Source organism: Mus caroli, unplaced genomic scaffold (genome assembly GCF_978045245.1).
Source record: "Mus caroli unplaced genomic scaffold, Mus_caroli_1 scaffold_4, whole genome shotgun sequence".
Taxonomy (NCBI): domain Eukaryota; kingdom Metazoa; phylum Chordata; class Mammalia; order Rodentia; family Muridae; genus Mus; species Mus caroli.
The window spans coordinates 97,602,901-97,622,093 of record NW_028227259.1 but is presented as its reverse complement, the minus strand read 5'-3'; the positions used below and the strand labels follow the sequence as shown (position 1 = coordinate 97,622,093).

Here is a 19,193-nt window from a genome sequence, read left to right as displayed (position 1 = left end):
CCTATACAGAGAAACCCTGTCTCGAAAAAACCCAAAAACCAAAACCACTACCACCACCACCAACAACAACAACAAAGAAAAACGAAAAGAACGAAAAAAAGAAACAAGAAAGGGATGCCTATAAACATACAAGAAGCTTACAGAACACCAATTAGATTGGATCAAAATAATGGTCCTGGCACAAAAGCAAAACACCAATTGTACAGAACAGAGAAAGAATATTAAAAAACTGCAAGGGGGGAAAGTAACATACAAAGGCAGACCTATCAGTATTACACTTGACTTTTCAACAGAGACTCTAAAAGATAGAAGGGCTGGACAGATGTCTTACAGCTTCTATGGACTGCAGATGCCAACATAGACTACTATCCCTAGCAAAACTCTCAATCACCATAGATGGAAAAATAATTTTAAATAATATCTATCCAGAAATCTAGACCTACAGAAAATTTCAGATGAAAATCTGCAACCCAACAGGTTAACTACACTCAAAAAAATATCACAGGATATAATTCCATTACAGCAGAGCCAAAATAAGGAAAGCACACACAACCCCCACCCACAACACACACCCAGAAGGAAGTTGACTGCTGAACTTTACCAGGTCCAAGGTGGGCAAATCCTTCATAATTCCTGCTTCACACACACACACACACACACACACACACACACAAATCTCTCATACTGGGCCACAAGACTTAAGATGGATAGTTCAATATTATAGAGAAATTTTTGGTAGTTCTCCATGTAGCCAGCTGTCATTTCTATAGTTTTAGAAGCTGCTTGCTCTGCACTTTTTGCATGCTAAGGTAATATTCCTTCTCACATTTCTGATGAGGTTTAAGACTAGATGCTATAGTCTCACAATTAAGCTTAAGATATTTAGGATTTAACAATTTTTTTAACAAAATATTTTGAGGTCTAAGTAGATTTTTTTTCAGGATGACAACTGCAAGCTATGATAGAAAATGAGTTAAGTACAGGACTCTGAACTCAACGAGAGAGGATAGAGAGTACAGTACATTCTCCAAAGTTGGCTAATACAAATGGACTGGATATTATGACTAATTCTTACCTGATAGTTTTCATAATTTTTTCATCATTGTTCTTATTGTATAGTTATAAGAATCAAGTCTTTTTTTAGACTAAAGGGGGGATATTGGAGGAGGCTCTTGTTTAGATGCTGATTTCTGTATCTTGAGAACTGGTTAGAGTCTAGACACAGGAATTATCATGAATATTGAACCATTTCCTGTATCATTGTGGTATAAAAATGCTCCCCAATTACTTCTGTGTGGGAAGCCACATGTGCTGTTGCAGGGTGGCACAGGCGACTGCTGGCCACCACTCATAAGTTTGGGCAAACAACCAATGCATACTTATGCAGTAAAGTTTTTTCGCCAAAACACTGCCTGGCCAGGGCATGATAATGAGGCTCTGCAAAGTACTAAGAGAGTTAACCAATCAGATGTGAGACATGCAAATGAGGTATGTTAATGAGGTTTTGTGAGGTACTGAGAGAGAATAACCAATCAGATGAGGAACATGCAAATGAGGTAGAATGCACAACCAATCCTTATATAGGCCTATCCTAGGCCTATATAAGCAGCACCAGTTCTGGGCTTGGGGTCTCTTCACCTCTACAATCAAGCTCTCCCAATAAACGTGTACAGAAGGATCCTGTTGCAGTGTCGTTCTTGCTGGCAAGTCGGATGTGTGCAAGAAGTGGTGCCGAGAAACCCAGGAAAAGAAACATCTTCAGGCACGAGCAAAGATCCCATGCTATAGGGAGGGTTCAGAACTGCATCACGGGGAAGGAGCAGTTAATGAAGTGTTCTTGCAAAAGAGACTGCTGAGAAGGATCCGGCGTGGATTCAGAACTCTTCAGCTGGAGAACGGTGGTACCGGTAAGTATAAAGAAAATAATGTAAGTCTCTGAGAGGTATGCTTTCTTACACAGTAGGTCCGGTAATTGTTGCTGGGTTTGGGTTGAACCAGCTGTTAAGGAAGGGCAGTGACTTTGCAGGAGTATCAGGAAGGCATATCAGAAACAGAGAGAAAGGAAAAAGAAGACGCGCACAGAAAATTAAGCAACTTAAGAAATATAAAAAGAGAAAAAGAAAGGAAGCTAAAAAATAAAAATACAAAGGATAATATAAAATATAAGATATGAAGGATAATATAAAAAAAATGACGAACAAAAAATTAAGTCAATTTACCCTCCTCTCGAGGACTTTGATTAAAGAGGCAGCATTCATCAAAGCTTAAAGATAGCTCTCAGGGAAAGAGGAGTAACTATTAGAAGCAGCCACTGTGCAGAATTCCTAGAAGAAGGCAAAAAAATGAAAATAAGCTATTTCAGAGCCCTCCTAGGGACTGAAGGAAAACGGGAGATGTCCTGCTTCCTCTCTGGCTCCTATGGAGAGATTTTTAGTGCTGGATAGGATATCTGTGTCCCTTTGAGACATCAAGTTCTATTCCCGTCTATTGTCTGTTTTTGGTGCACCAAATTGTCTATTTGTCTGTCAATTCATATTTGTTTTTGTTTGGGTGATTGAATGACTGTTGTTCTGTGTTTCCTGTTGAAAAATATAAAAAGCAGTCTCAGTCTGAACAGCAGATACTGATAAGTTAGCTCCACAGTGTCTGGGAGTCAAGTACAGCTGAAAAAGCCCTGCTAAAGGCCTATTGCAAATGGAGCTCTTAAAGGGGCAGGCAGCCTTTTGCTTGTAACAGAAAGTTAGCTTAAAATTGGAAACTCAAGGTTGGAGTCATTCTAAACAACATGAACGAACCCAAGAAAACAGGTCATATGCAAAAGCAGTGTACAAAGGGTAGAAAGAGTAGGTTTGAAAAGAAAGTACATATCTTTACAAATAGAAGGGAAAACCTTTCAAGGTATAATGGATACAGGAGTGGATAAAAGCATTCTATCCAGTAAATTATTCTCAGAAAAGCAAGGAAATAATGAAAGGAATGAGATATATACCTGGACTAGTTCTAGGAAAAAAAAAAACTTACAAGGTAGAATTTCACCAGTTAAAGCCACAGTGAAAGCAGATAAGAAAGGGCTGGGGATTTTCTAGGGGCCGCTGAGGAGCCTTTGCCCATTCCATGGTGTACGGAGGACACGGTGTGGGTGCCTCAGTGGCCTTTACCCTCTGAGAAGTTAAAAACAGCTAAAGAGTTAGTACAAGAACAATCAGACCTGGGGCATGTGGAACCCACACAGTCACCCTGGAATACCCCTATTTTTGTAGTAGAAAAGAAGTCAGGTAAATGGAGATTGTTACATGACCTCAGAGCCATTAATGCACAAATGCAAGTTATGGGTCCTGTACAAAGAGGACTCCCCCTACTTTCAGCTCTACCTAAGGATTGGAGAATTATAGTAGTAGATATTAAGGATGGTTTCTTATCTATTCTATTAAATAAGAAAGATAAACCTAGATTAGCATTTACCCTACCTTCTGTTAATCATATGGAGCCTGATAAAAGGTATCAATGGCAAGTGTTACCCCAAGGAATGGCAAATAGCCCTACCATATGTCAATTATATGTAGGAAAAGCTTTACAACCAGTTAGAGATGGGTTCCCCTCCTTAAAAATTTGACATTATATGGACGATATTGTGATTTGTAGACCTAAAGAAGAAAGTATACAGCAAGCTTATGGCTTGCTTAATGAAACTTTAAAAAATAATGTCTTGATTATTGCACCAGAAAAAGTACAGCAGTCTAATGTTAGTCAATTTTTAAGGGCCACTATTACTTTACGGAGTGTCACCCCACAAAAGATTAGTATAAGAAAAGATCATCTAAAGACATTAAATGATTTTCAAAAATTATTAGGAGATATAAATTGGATTCGACCTTATTTAAGGATCCCTACTTCAGAATTAAAGCCTTTATTTCAAATTTTAGAAGGAGAATCACATATAACCTCATTGAGACAATTAACACCCGAGGCTTCTGATGTTCTTAGGAAGGTAGAAAAAGCGATCCAAACAGTACAACTAAATCGTATAAATGAGCAAAAACCTTTTCGCCTATGCATATTACGAATCATAAATTTGCCAATTGCTGTGTTATGGCAAGATGGTCCTTTAGTATGGATACATCCACATATATCCCCTAATAAGACTATAGAGCATTATCCCACCATGGTGGCAAATATGGCCCACAAAGGTATAAAAAGTTCAATTACTCACTTTGGAAAAATGCCTGATAGCATAATTATTCCCTATATTGCCACACAAATGCAAACATTGTGTGTGACTATAGATGAATGGGCCATTCATTCTTAGATGCAGTTATTCTGGTTTAATTGATAATCATTATCCTAAACATCTTTTATTACATTTTCTGTTATTGCATCCAGTGATATTTCCAAAGGTAACGGCTAATACTCCTATAAAGGGAGCCATTGATATTTATACAGATAGATCCAAAACAGGAATTGGAAGTTATATGATTAATGAAAAGGCTGTACGGTTGCAATTTACACCAGGAGCCCCTCAATTGGTAGAATGTTTGGTGGTTTTAGAAGTCTTTAAAAGATTTCTTACGCTCATAAATATTATCTCTGATTCTGTTTATGTGGTTAATGCTGTACTAGCATTAGAGACTGCCGGAAATTTTAAGAAGTCTAGTCCTGTATCTAAAATTTTGATGAAAATACAAAATTGTATTTTGATGCGTGAGCATCCCTTTTATATTCAACATACTAGAGCACATACATCATTACCTGGACCTATGGTTAAGGGAAATGCAATTGCTGATTCAGCCACCAGAGATATGGTTTTCCTATCACAAAATTCTGTAAACAGTGCTAAAAATTTTCATCAACTTTATCATGTCCCTGCTTCTACATTACGAAAAAAAAGTTTAAGCTCACACGAACAGAAGCTTGAGATATTGTCCTACAGTGTGGTCGGTGTGTAGAATTTATTAATGCACCTTCCGTGGGCGTTAATTCTCGCGGATTGCAAACCCTAGATGTTTGGCAAATGGACGTCACGCATATCCCAGCTTTTGGGAAATTACAATATGTACATGTGTCCATTGATACGAGTTCTGGTGTCCTACATGCCTCACCCTTGTTAGGGGAAAAAGCAGTTCATGTCATATGTCACTGCTTAGAGGCTTGGGCTGCATGGGGCAAGCCCCTAGTGCTAAAAACAGATAATGGTCCTGCGTATACTTCTTCTAAATTTAGCCAATTTTGCAAACAAATGCAAGTGAAACATATTACTGGGCTGCCCTATAATCCACAGGGCCAAGGCATAGATAACCCCGAGCTCAATGGTGCCACATACAGGTATCCACCCCGCATTGTAAGTGTGGCTCCAAGAGGGTTTCCTCCAGCGATGGAAGGGATCATCCCTGGAGGCATCCCCGTGACTCACAACCTCCCCACAGTGGCACACCCTTCCCAAGCTCCTTCCCCCAACCAGCCCACAAAACATGGGGACAATTGAGAGTACCCCAATGAGCAATAGCAGAGAATGCCTGAAGCTAATCAGATAAACTTGGGACCAAGAGACAGTAGAAAACGGATGAATTTGATGGTCTTTTAAACCGATCCTGGACATCACTGATACTCCAGTGTTAAAAGCTACAAAAGCTAGAAAACTGAAGATGGTATCTGCTTCCAGAAGTGTGGGGAGACTAGGATGTGATTATTAACGACCAACTTCTGTTATTGTATGTGAAGTTTTTCATCTGTGCGTCAAATCACAAAGAATAAATAGAGCTTTTCCTTTATCAATCCCCTGGTCACAGCAGGTCCTGCAGAGCTTGCTCTAGAATGTTGCATCAAGAGCTCTGAATATCAATAAAAAGTTGAGAGGAAATCCCCATCAAGACTAGTCCCTTTGGTCTCCAAGGGCTGGTGCCTCTGCTGATAGGAAGATTAAAATTAAGCCAAGATGGGGAGGACATTGTTTGCCTGTGTAGACATCTTCACGCACAGGATTGAAGAAGTAAAAATTCATATACAGAAGGTTTCACATCTGAGCAGCAGAGTCGGTTCAGTAAAACCCTCTGATACAAAAACAAAACAAAAACAAAAACAAAAAAAAAAGGAAAAGAATAAAAGAAAAAAGTATTAAGTTTCAGAAGCTGTTTGTACTCAATTCTATTTTCTCAGTTTCAGATCCTCAGCTATTTTGTTGAGTGGAAAGTATTGGACAAGAAGGGTTCAAGAAGAATAATGTTGCATTTCCTTATGTCTCAGGAAACAATTTTTATGGTAACTTGTCAGATTGTCTATGAACAAACCCACTTTTTTAGACATTTATAAATTCTTTTCTTCACGTGATATTTTATACAAGAACACTTCAGATGTACTATTAGATGTGACTGATTTTAACAAATCCTATTAGATTTGTATCAGCTAGTTACATGTTCTATTCATAGTCTTTTGTGAATCATTGCCGTTTTGTTTTTAAAGATGGCCTATTTTGAGCCTTTCTATAGGTACATTCCTGTTTTTGTGACACAAAAGAAAAAAAAAAACTTTAAACTGTCCCAAACAGAAAAATAATGGCTATCAGAAGTATGTTTTGTTTTACTGTGAGTTATCATTACTGTATTTGTTTATTGTAAAGGTGGACATTTTAGCATTCAGTGCAGTTTTGAATAAAAATAATTAAAATTTAAAAAAAGAAATATTTACTATTCCTAGTCAAATGCAAACTGAAAGGACCCCGAGATTTCATCCTATACACATCATCATGGCTAAGATCAAAACTCAAGTAACAGCACAAACTAGTGAGGATGTGGAGCTAGGAATACCATCCAACTGTTGTGAGAAGTGTGCAAACTTGTACAACAGATTTGGAAATTAATCTGGGGATTTCTTAGAAATAATTTCACTTCAAGACCCTGATATACCACTCCTGGGAATATATTGAAAATATGTTCCCCCAGAGCATATGGACACTTGCTAAAGTACATTCATAGCACATTTATTCATAATAATCTGAAACTGAAAGCAGCCCACCTGTTCAGCACCCATAGAATGCATAAGTAAAATCTTGTATCTTTATGCCATGAAATACCAATCAACCATCAAAAATAAGGCCTGTTTTATAATTTTCAGGGCAGTGGGGAAAACTGGAAAATATCATTGTGAGTGAGGTAACCCAGACTCAAAAGGACTTGCATAGTGTGTACTCAGTGATAAGTAAATATTACCCATAGAGTACAGGATAACTATACTATAATCCAAACACCCAAAGAAGCTAAGAATCAGTAGGGCCCAAAGTAAGATGATGATTGAATCTCACTCAAAAGGGGAAATAAAATGTATCAATAGTGTTTGATTAGTGGGAACTGTATGGGAGAGGGTATAGGGACAGGAAAAGTTTTGGGGATCAAGTGTGGTGGGAAGAGCTGTCTCCAGAGTACTGGGAGAGGAAAAAGCCATCCATGTGGGGGCATCTCAGGAAGAAGCCAGAGACCTGGTTTGGGGCAGGGTGCTGGGAGGATAAGGGAGTGACCTTGGCTGAGACCCTACTAACTGGAGATAAAGACTGAAGTGGCCATCTCCTGTAGCCCATCAGGATTTCCAATGGAGGTAGGGGGACACCAACCTTCCCACAAAAACTTCCATTCAAATTTTCGCTGCCTACAAGATATAAAATTTAAAAGCTGTAGCAGAGATTGAAGGAGTATTCCAACCAGAGTGAACAAACTTGAAACTTACCTCATGGAAGAGAGCCAAACTCTGACACTCTTGATGATACTTCGTTATGCTTAAGAACAGTAGCCTAGCAGAAGTGTCATGTGATTAGTTTACAGTTCATAGCATATCCTCAGTCACTTCCACTCTTCTCAATCACTCCCTATCCTTTTCCACACCTTGCTTCCCATTCTCCTCAGAAAAGGAGAGACCTTCCATGGATAAATATTAGCTTATCAAAGTTTATCTTTTTCAATTAAGGTTGACAATGCTGCCAAAGTAAGGGAAAGCGATCAAAAGTTAGGCAGCAGTCAGTAACAGCCCCTTGTACTGTCCTTTCATTGCCAGATGAAGGCCAAGCTTCAGAACTGTTAAATATGCATAAGGGGCCTAGGTCTGTCTCAGGAAAGTTCTCTGGTTGGTAGTTCAATCTCAGTAATCCCAACTGCGTAGGTTAGTTCTGTAGTTTTTTGTTTTTTTTTTTTTGTTTGTTTTGTTTTTTTTTTGTCGTGTCTTTGACCTCTCTGGCACCTTCAATCCTTCTTTCCCCTCTCTACAAAATTTCCTGAACTCTGTTTGACTGGGGTCTCTGTATGTATTTCTATCTATGGCAGTGTGATTCCTCTCCAAGGACAGTTGTGCTATGCTCCTGTCTCCAGAATATCATTAGTAATGTCAGGGCTCTTGAACAGATTGGAAAAGGTGATGACTTCCTGAACACCCATGGCTCAGGCACTCAGTTCAACAATTAATAAAAGGGACCCCATTAAACAGAAAGTCCTTTGGATGACAATGGACAGCATTAGTATGTCAAAACAGCAGCCTTTAGAATGAAAAAAACATATGTTTACCAACTTTTCATTTCTGAGAGTGCTGATATCCAAACAAAATAAATATCTCAAGGAACCAGATATCTACAAACCAAATACCCCATTTAAAAATTGGGTACAGTGCAAACTTTATATGGCTCAGTACAGGGGAATTCCAGGGCCAAGAAGTGGGAGTGGGTGGGTAGGGGAGTGTGTGTGGGGGAGGGTATGGTGGACTTGAAATGTAAATGAAGAAAATATCTAATAAAAATAAAATAAAATAATAAAAATTGGGTACAGAGGTCAACAGAGAATTTTTAACAGATGTGAAACTAGGCCTTAAAGTGGCTATCCTAAAAATGAGATTGCGGGTTGTCTGTTTTTGAACTTCGTCTCTTCATTTGGACCTGCATTTCACTGGATATCTTTAATTAAATATGGGTACTTCATAAAGTTTTGTTGGAAAAAGGAATTGGAATAAGGCTTTAGGGACATGTGGCATAACAGATGAATATAGTGGTTCCATTAGTCAACTCTTTAAAGCTTTACAAAAAGGTCAAGATTACAGCGCCAGACTGGAAATCCTGTTTACTTTGCACTATGTTGTCTTCTTCACTTTAGGCATGCCTAATGGTTCCAAGGTGCCTTGTGGTCTGAATGTACTAGATGTTAATTATCTGTGATCCTTTTAATTCTCCTACTTAGTAGGTGTGCCTGTGTTACTCACATTAGTTTAAATGTTTTGTGCACGTAACTGTTCAGCCACACAGGTGTGTTGTACATGTAGTCCAGGCAAAGGACAAGGGAAAGAAGTGTCAAGAAACTATCATTTTAATGGAACATATTAATTTTACCAATACCTTTGCTTCAATCATGAAATACCAGTGTCTTTCCATTTCTCCTCCCATTGAATCTTCCTGACCCTGAACCTGGTAGTGATGTTGGTAACAGTCATAGACCATACTGAGAGAACATCCAGGTTTATAGGTATCCAGGTTTATAGGCATCCAGACTAGTTAGTCTGTCCAGGGAGAAGACATGTAACAATGCCAAGCTGTGTTTCTGACTCTACTAGGCCCCTGTTCCCACAGTCTATCCAACTGTTCCCATGTCAAGCTCCATTTCCAAGATACCAGTCAATGAACATCCTTTAGTTTCTAACTATCTGAGCAGTGTCAGAAGCCACAGGCTCTGAGTTCCCTGGTGAGAGATGTGTCCCAAGCCTATTGTTCATTGAATCCAGAACTTTTCCAATTTACTGCCAGCAATGACAAAGTCTGGACACTTGGCCAAAGACCTGGCGCTCCCCACATGTATGGCAGATATCTGTAGCAAAGGAGCTGTTCTTGGTCTGCCTTATTGCCCTCAGTGTATCCATGAGATCCTGACAAATTTGGGCAAATATTTCTATAGAGACATGACCCAACTCATCATAGCATTCGAGAGGGGCAGGGTATTGTTCCACATTCATCTTGCACCAGTTGGCTGTGTGCCGCAAAAGGTCCTTCATGATGGACATGGAAAAGTCATTGCTGTAGAAGTTGACATTGGAGATCTGAGAGAATTGTTTGAATGCAGGTAGGAGGACACTGAGCTGGGAGTCCATCATTCTACATCCCTGAAAGTCCAGAGTCTCAAGAGTGCTTACCACTTTCATGAGGAGACCACTCAGAGGCAGAAGATCTAAATCAAGTAAGTTTACCCCTCTCAACTCCAGATGTTTTAGCTGAAGGAGGCTCTGACTACAGTTGAAGGAATCCAAATCTCTCTGTGAAATCAGGGAGTAAGTAATAGAGAGGGTCTTCAAGGGTGTCATCAGGCACCTAGGGATAAGGTAGACAGATGGTTATTTCTAGCACATAGTCTTGTAGAGGTTTGACTGGGATATACAAAGTTGTAGAAGGAACCAAGTGCCCTAGTGTCAGTTTGACTAAATGGTCAAGGACATCACCTATGATGCTTCGTTTAGGATACTGCTCAGTCATGTCAACCTCACAATTTATCTCAAAGCCTTACTCTAAATCTGAAAACCAGTTTGTCCTCTAATCCCAAAAAGCACACAGAAGAAACTCCGTCACAATAAAATTCTGACAGTATCTCAATATTTGCTGTGGGCTCACTGAATCTGCATTTTATCATTCTCTCTGCAGTCATACTTGCTCTCATTACAGCCCAGGCTCATCCTACTGAGCCATGCACTTAGCACAACTTGGGCTCAAAATATTTTACTCATGGTGACTGGGGAAAGATAGAAGGCTACTCTTCTAGTTCTGAACATATAACTCAAGTTCACACTGTGCTGGTGAATACCCTGACTCCTCACTATAGACTCCCCTTTCTCTTCCCTTTCCATTTGATTATGTGGGTTTGATTCCAGAAAGAATGACATCCTATTCTTACTAGTTCTGACCTACTCTTTAAACCAAATCACTTCTCTATATCATGAGTGCTCATTTCAGATACTGATGTAACTTGTAAAATTTCCCTTGTATATCTTAGTGAACATGGAAACAAGAGACAACGTTCAGAGTCTTATGAATCTCTAAATGTTTTTTCCTAGTGATTGACTGGCATCATGTACCACTAATCTTTTAGATAAGACAGACAGATTTGCTTTGGTAGCTGATCCAACTGTCTATTCTTGCTTACCTTAGGACCTGATTCATCTGGTCTCTGAGAAAATAGATGTAGAACATGAAGAGATGCTGGAGACAGTTGAATTTGGAGAACTGAGAAATAAACTTGTTGATACACTTGGCTTTTCCATCTCTTGTTCTACTGATAATAGGGAAGGTGGTCTTGTGAAGGGGTGCCAGGAAGACTTTGTGAAGATTTCTCATCTGCCCTAAATAGGGGGCAAAATGTGCCAACTCTAACAGAGTCCATTCAGTATTTAGTTCTAACTCCAGGATGTGCTCTGGATCAAAAACATTGAAGATCTGTCTGAGAGCTTTTACTGGCAGAGCCCAGATCTTCATCTTTGTACAGCAGAAATATAGGGAGCCCTTTCTCTCCTGGGCCCACTTAAAGAACCATGCTTGTGCCTCATCAAGGCAGGACCTGATGCACAGGTCAACTATGACCTTCAGACGCTGCCTAAGTGCATATCTGGGATGGACCTCCACGGCTTGCTTTTCATTCGAGATCTCTGCTGAACAGTCATTGTCCTCTGAATCACTGCATATATTCCAGAAGTTATGGTGCACATTTCGCAGGTCGAGAAACTGTAGTTTTTTCCTCCTGTAGGTGAAACATAAGAATGATGACCGACCCTGAATTAGCTTTTACTACCTATGTCTAAACTCGGCTCTCTTCCCTACTAGTGTGTATGTTTTTTTAGGATCTGATATCTAAGTTGGACTCAGGCATGCTAGAGAAGCTTTCCTGTGCTTCTGTACACATGAGTACTTTTCTTTCAGTAAGGTACACTTTATTTCTCCTTACTTATTAGTTCTTGTGGGGATGTCAGGGATAGGCTCATTCTACTGTGTGGCCACATTTACTCTAGTCCATATTCAAATATAGTCCATAGCCAACTGTGCTAGGTACAAGTACTTGTCAAGAATGCTGTATCCCTGCCTGATGATGCCATCAGAAGCATCTGATCAATTTATGACAAAGCTAATCTCCCTGACAATGTCTAATGTGTACTCCTTCTGCTCCCTTCTATAGTACTTGGAAATTGCTTACCTGGAGTGAAACCCTCTTGTTAGATGAATGTCTACTCCATCTAGCACAGCTTGCAATGTATCCAGGTCAGGAGTCTTCATCAATGCCCCCACAGGTAGACAGCGGAAAGGCCAGGCTATCACCAATGCCTTTATGAGCTTGATATGTCTGCCATCAAAGGCCTCCTTGAACAGTGCTGGGAAGAGTCCATGGGCCATCTCCTCCAGATCAGACATGCCTAGAGCCTCCTCTTTCACCAAAATTTGAATTACCAGCTTCTGGAGTGTGGGTGGGGTATGAACACTCATCTTCTAAAGGTCTCCAATCAGAAGGATCCTGTGGAAGGAGTTGAAATGCATATACATTTAAGACAAAGTTTATAAAACTTCCTCACCATCACATTAACCACTAAGCCTGTGAGTTACTGTTCAAGCAATGATAGAGACATCAATTTACCTCTTCATCCTAAACTGGTGATGGAAAGACAGTCCCTCACACTGGCATCATGGTAGCTTCTCTATCACCCAAATGGGTATATAATTTTTGGATCAAAAATTTTGTTTGTGACACTCTTTAAAAAAAGAAAGCATGAAAAAATATTGAATGACAAGACTCTGAGGACTTTATGTGGATGGTCCAATCCAAAATGTGAAGCACAAGGGAGATAGAACCTTAAGAGAGCAGCCCCAGTGCATAGGAAAGGTTCTCCAGGTGAGGGAAGGACACAGTCACACATCTCAATATTTTTAACCTAGAATTGTTCCTATCTAAATGAAAACATGGACAAAAAAATGAATCAGAGATTGAAGCAAAGATCATCCAGAGACTACCTACCCTGGGATCCATCCCATCAGCAGACACCAATCCCTGACATTATAGCTGATGTCAAGATGTGCTTACAGACAGGAGCCTGGTATGGCTGTTCTCTGAGAGGCTGTGCCAGCATGTAAGACAATTGCAGACACTTACAGGCAACCATTGGACTGAGCCAGGGGAACCCAATGGAAGGCTTAGGGAAGAACAGAAGAGGTGAAGGAGATTGAAACCCCATAGGAAGAAAAACATTATCCACTAACTTGACCCCTCAGAGCTCTGATGGATGAACCACCATCCAAAGTGTGCACCTGTGGAGGCTTGTTGCCCCCCTGGGAATGGGGATGCTAGAGGGGTGATTGGGGACTGGGTTTGGGTGTAAGGGATTATTGTATTCAAATCCAAGTGGATAGAGGATGGTAGGTGTGCTTGCAAAGGGAATACTGGGAAAGAGAACAACAATTCAAATGTAATTAAATAATCAACAAAAAAAAGGAAAAAGGAAAAAAAAAACAACAAAACGTCCAACTAAACAAAATGCAACAAACAACAATCAAAAAACTATAAACACAAAAATTCAATATTGATCTACTAAGCATGATGATGGCAATGGGTTTCTATAATATTCATGGTTTCCTGGGTCCCTAATGAAGACCATATCAAAAAATCAAAGCTATGTGAAAGCGATGTAAGGCAAAGCCTAAGGTAAGACATTGAGTAGGTACTCCAAGTGTAATTCCAGCGATTGTGAGTTAAAGGTGTTCAAAGTTACATGGTCCCCAGGTCTCCAGGTGAGCCAGTGACTCACAAAAACAAGCACAAACATTTGAGTGAGTGGAAATATAAGGGAACACACTACTAATCTTAGCACTGAGGAGCCTTATGAGTAAGGAGGTTCTTTCTTTTCAGCCTACCCAATGCCACATGACCATTTCTAGGAGAGCTTAAACAAAATAGAAAGACATTCTTTAAAAAAAATCAACCATAATAATGAAATCAACTGGTTAACATATACATTTGGGATGAAGCTAAAACTTCATTCAGAGTTAAATCCCAGGTGTATAATGTGTTCCTCTAAGAAGATAGAAATTAACATTTTTTGGTCATATCTTGGAGTCTAAATATCTCTACATCAAACCGCATGACCCAATGGAATATCATTACCTACTACTTCTGAACACTGTAGATAGGTCTCTCAGTGCTGGCCAAACGAGGCACTTATTCAGGCTGCAGTTCTCTGAATGTGTTCTTTGGCTCCACTGAAGCCTTTATATACCTCTTTGCTCACCCCTCCCTTTTGTTGCCACACCCTGCAATCCCAAACTGGAATTGGATTAGATGGTTAAACTCCACCCTTTTAATTCTATTTGTAACATGCAGCCTTTTCAGATATTGAATCAGAGCTCTCAACCTCATTGGACAGCTCATGTGGGGAGGTTATAGAACAAGGGGAACACATATCTATTTTTGGGGAGAGTGAAAACTTGCACAACCACTTGAAAGATAAATCTGACAGTTTCTCAAAAATTTGAGATTCAATCTACCTTCTAGAGCCAGCTTTACCACTGAGGACCCACAATTGTCTTCAAATCCAAGTGGATAGAAGATGGTAGGTGTGCTTGCAAAGGGAATACTGGGAAAGAGAACAACAATTAAAATGTAATTAAATAATCAAAAAAAAAAAGGAAAAAGGAAAAAGGAAAAAAACCAACAAAACATCCAATTAAACAAAATGCAACAAACAACAATGAAAGGACCCACAATACCAAAAAGACACTTGTTTGACTATGTTCATAGCAGCTTTACTTCCTCTGCAGATACCGGGCCTTCTAAAACACAGCAGAACTGATGCACATATGAATTAAGAGACCTTGAAGCAGCAGGCAAAGGGAATGCACAAATTCGTACCACATAACAGTATTGAGAGAAGCTCCCATTCCTAACCCAGAAGCTGTCCCCAATCCATAAAGTGTTGCAAAGGAAACACTAACCTTGTTAAATCGAAATTTCTTTTCCCTTTTTTTTTGGGGGGGGGTGTTCAAGACAGGGTTTCTCTGTGTAGGCCTGGCTGTCCTGGAACTCACTCTCTAGACCAGGCTAGCCTTGAAATCAGAAATCCGCCTGCCTCTGCCTCCCCAGTGCTGGGATTAAAGGTGTGTGCCACCACTGCCTGGAGTTAAATGGGAATTTCCTGTGGATGCAAATCTTACTCTTTTTTTTTTTTTTTTTTTTTTTGGTTTTTCGAGACAGGGTTTCTTTTTATAGCTCTGGCTGTCCTGGAACTCACTTTGTACACCAGGCTGGCCTTGAACTCAGAAATCCGCCTGCCTCTGCCTCCCCAGTGCTGGGATTAGAGGTGTGTGCCACCAAGCCCCGTACAAATCTCACTCTTAATGGGAGACTAATTGACCAGATGTATTTGGTTTTGTTTCTCCCTTTGTTTGTTGGATTTATTTTTGACAGGGTTGGTCAGGTTACCCATCTCTGGTTCTTCCTGAACTCACCTTGTAGACCAGACTAACCTTGACCTCAGAGCTTCTCCTGCTTATACCTCCCTAATCCTGGGTTTTAAGTCTGTAACTGCACCATCTGGGAAATTTCACCTTGCTTCTGTTTTTGTTTTATTGTTTTGAGACAGGGTGTCTTTGTTTAAGGGCCCTAAATGTCCCGTAAGCCACTCTGAGGAACAGTCTGGCCTTGAAATCAAAGATGTTCCTGCCTCTGACTGTAGTCCTGAAAGACTCCAAAACTCCCAAAGGGAGGCACTTACTCAAGCCTCGGGTCAGCCGCGCACCCAAGAAGACACTGAGACCGGTACTTAAGATGTATAGAGCAAGATTTAATACAGCAACGACAAGGAAGCACATAAAAGCACATAAACCAGAGCCCTATAAAGCAACAGCAAGCAAATACATGAACTAGAGCTCTGGGGTCGAAACCCACACACACCCAGCATGGTGTAGAGGGGATTCGACAATTAGCCCAAACTTTTCACAAGCTTTTATAGGAGAAGGGTAAGGGGGGATGCAGGGCAGGGAAAATACAGTTTTTACGTCACTAAGTGATTCAACCAAGGGTTTTTCCAAAGTGCTTTTGCAACCGCGTCCCACACTTTGGCCATGTACTTGATTCATTAGAACTGAGGTTTTTACTCACACTCTTATCTCAAAAATGTCCCTGGCACAGTCCTTAGTTGGGAGGGGTTGGACTGGGTTCGTTCCAGGAAACCCTTATCTCAGAAATGTCCCCGGAACAGTTTTCATTTGAGAGGGGGTCTGACTCTGGTGTGAGAGTTCAGAATGTACTCTGGGGTGAGAAGTTCTGGTGGTCAGTAATTTTCCTCTTTCATTCCCCCCTTCTTTTAGTAAATAATTCTAATCTTAGAATTTCAGATACTGCATAATGCACCAAATGAAAGACTCTATTTTAACATGGGAACAAAAACAGAACAAGAAGCATTAGTAAACAGAACTAGGCAGGGGCCCTTTTAGCGAGGCTTGAGGGTCTGGGCATGATGTAGGTGCACGTAGATCAGATCTCTGGCTGGAACTGGTGAGATGTCCTTGGGGTACCCAGCTTGTTCACTGTCTCAGCTGTTGGGATCCCTGGAGCAATGTCGTCCGCGTACTCAGTCCTATTTTTCCCAGTTGTGACCAGACCACCTGCAAGCCTTTTAACTTAGCATACAGAGCATTATTATAACAACATAGGTTTAAACACATCATTTGAAACAGTAATGGCCATAGGTGACTCATAAAGGACCTTAAACAGAGTAAAACTGAATCAAGAAATAGGGCATAGGGAAGGAACACCAAGTCCATGCCAGTCTCTACGATTAATTTAGTCAAGGTCTGTCATAGAGTTTTAAACTAATTTTTATCTATCCTGAGCTCTGAGGTCTATACACACAATGTAATTTTTATTTGACCTCTAAATGCTTGGCCACACCTTGACTTACCTGGGCAACAAAGTTATCTGACACTATTACTTTTGGCACTCTGAACCTTGGAAAAATTTTCTTCAATAATCTTCTTGATGACTATGTGAGCAGTCTCATTTATCCATTTTGAGAACGTTTTTTCTCAGTAAAGTTTATTTCTCAGTTGATGTCAGGTCTGTCTTTTCAAGGGAGGACTAGTTTTCTTTCTTTCAGTTTTTACCATTTTATACAGGGTTTCTTTTACCAGTCTTAATTTGTCTATAACTTGATAGTCTTCAGACTGCCAGGATCATTGCTCTTTGGGATGCCTGTTTTTGGCGGTTAGATCTGCCATCTGATTTCTTTTGTTCACAGCATCTTAGGTCTTTTTCTGCAGATGTCAACAGCTCTCTTTGTCTGTATATTGTTCCATACAGTGGCAAAAGCATACCTGCTGTCAGTGTAGACTTTTATAAAGCTTGTATCAAAACCACAAGTTCAGCTTTTTGGGCTGAAGTCTCTTTAGGGAGGCTGCTGGCCTAGATCTCCTGCTTTTTGTCCACTGCTGCACTGCTGTCCCCGCCTCCCGCTTACCTTCAATCGTGAGGCTACTGCTGTCCGTGTACCAGCTCAAACTCTCAGGCCAAGGCTGATCTGATCTTTACTTGCCGAGGTAAGTAGCCCCCTCTGTTGGTAGATGGCTCCATGGATATGAGCTGCCTTCCATCTACTACTGTTGCTCCTGTGACAAAGCTGCTGCCATCTGTGTACCAGGCAGGCACACCTGGCCAAGGCTGATCAGTCAGATCTCTTCTTGTTCCAGTTTCCTCAGCCAGGACATCAGCACATTGATGTACAGGAGTGGAGTCATCCGCCAAGGAGCAGCAAACTCTGGTAGTGGGTATAGTCACATGCTGACCCAGAGTAAGTTTGTCAGCGTCTTTAACAAGCAGGGCTGCCTTTATGCTGTCAAAGGCTTTTTGGTGTTCCTCAGTCCAGGTGAATGGGACTTTTTCTTTCTGCAAAAGCCCGCCGTCCCCAGAAACTCACGTACTTGGCGCGGGGTGGTGGGGGTTGGGATCAGCATCACAGTCTTTTTTCTGGCCTCGGTGAGCCACCGCTTTTCGTCGTCTCGGCACCTCGGTACGACATAACTGAGCTTTACTCCAACTCACCCAGTCCATTCAGGAGCTTCTAGGAGGGCCAGAATTTCTTCTTTGTCTTTGATGTCTCTGCCTTCAGCCAACCGCAGGGCTTGGGTTAGTGCCAAGAGTTCATGTTTTCCAGAGCATTAGTCAGCCATCGGTCAGGGGGCTGAACCACACTTTTAGGGCATGTGCCAAGTTTTGTCTCAGAGTCAGTTTATCTGCGTCCTTGACCAGAAACCACTTATGTGCAGACAAGCAGGTCATCTTACAGTCACCAGATCTAATTTTCACAAGTATGCCACCGTGGGTCTTTTTCAGGGTCCCAATTTCTGAGTAAGAACCTCTTTGGCAATACTTTTGTTCTCAGTCACATCTAGGAGTCCCAAAGTTAGGGACAACATTAGGGCAGTCTCAATAGCATCTAAGGCCATCCAAGGTTGTTCTTTATTTTTTTATACGAAGGGCTGTTTATCTTTTTAATTCAGCAAAACCTGGAATCCACAGTTTGCAAAGGCCCGCAGTGTCCAGGAACCTTTTAAACTTGCTTTGCATTGGTCAGTGGAGGAATATGAAACACAGTCTCTTTTTAGCTGCTTTTAACAGGTAGACCACCGGTCTCTTTTAAGGACTCAGCTTCTGTGTTAGCACCCCTTCTGCTTTTTCTTTACTTTCAGCCACAAACAGGTGAAGGGTTTGGTCATGAGGGGGGGCTCCTCTTTTTTTTTGTTAGGACAGTCTCTCACCCAGTGCTCTTTTTCTTTAACAGATAACAGTAAACACTTTGATCTTCAGCCAAAAGCTTGCTTTTGTTGCCGGGTACTAAGTTTTCTAGTCTCCCTGACTTTTGTGACCAGCATTTTATTTTTCTTATCTTTTTTAAAATTTTCTGGCTCCCTATTTCTTACAGATCATCTTTAAGTGCTAGTATTATTAGCAAGTATCACTGTGCTAAGTTCTAATCTTTGTCATTTATCTCTCTTTGCTCCTGTTTTTTCTTTTTTCTGCCTCCCGCCTCTCTCTCTCTCACACACACTTTCTCTGCCTCTTTCACTAGATCACATAACTGTCTCCCTCTCTATCTATAAATATATCTTTTTATTCTCTTTCCTTTGAATGTTATCTAATTATTACATCTATATTCTGTCACTT

At 40.6% G+C, this 19,193-nt stretch overlaps 1 protein-coding gene across 1 annotated transcript; it reads right to left on the bottom strand.

Annotated features, from left to right (window-relative positions):
* Positions 1 to 9,750: 9,750 nt before the first annotated feature.
* On the bottom strand, positions 9,751 to 12,496 carry LOC147005219 (PRAME family member 8-like). The gene is made up of 3 exons (XM_085836231.1): positions 12,186 to 12,496; positions 11,145 to 11,735; positions 9,751 to 10,318 (listed from the first exon to the last, which is right to left on the bottom strand). The coding sequence occupies exons 1-3, from the start codon at positions 12,470 to 12,472 to the stop codon at positions 9,751 to 9,753; spliced, it is 1,446 nt and encodes a 481-aa protein (XP_085692357.1). The 5' UTR covers positions 12,473 to 12,496.
* Between the last annotated feature and the right edge of the window lie 6,697 nt (positions 12,497 to 19,193).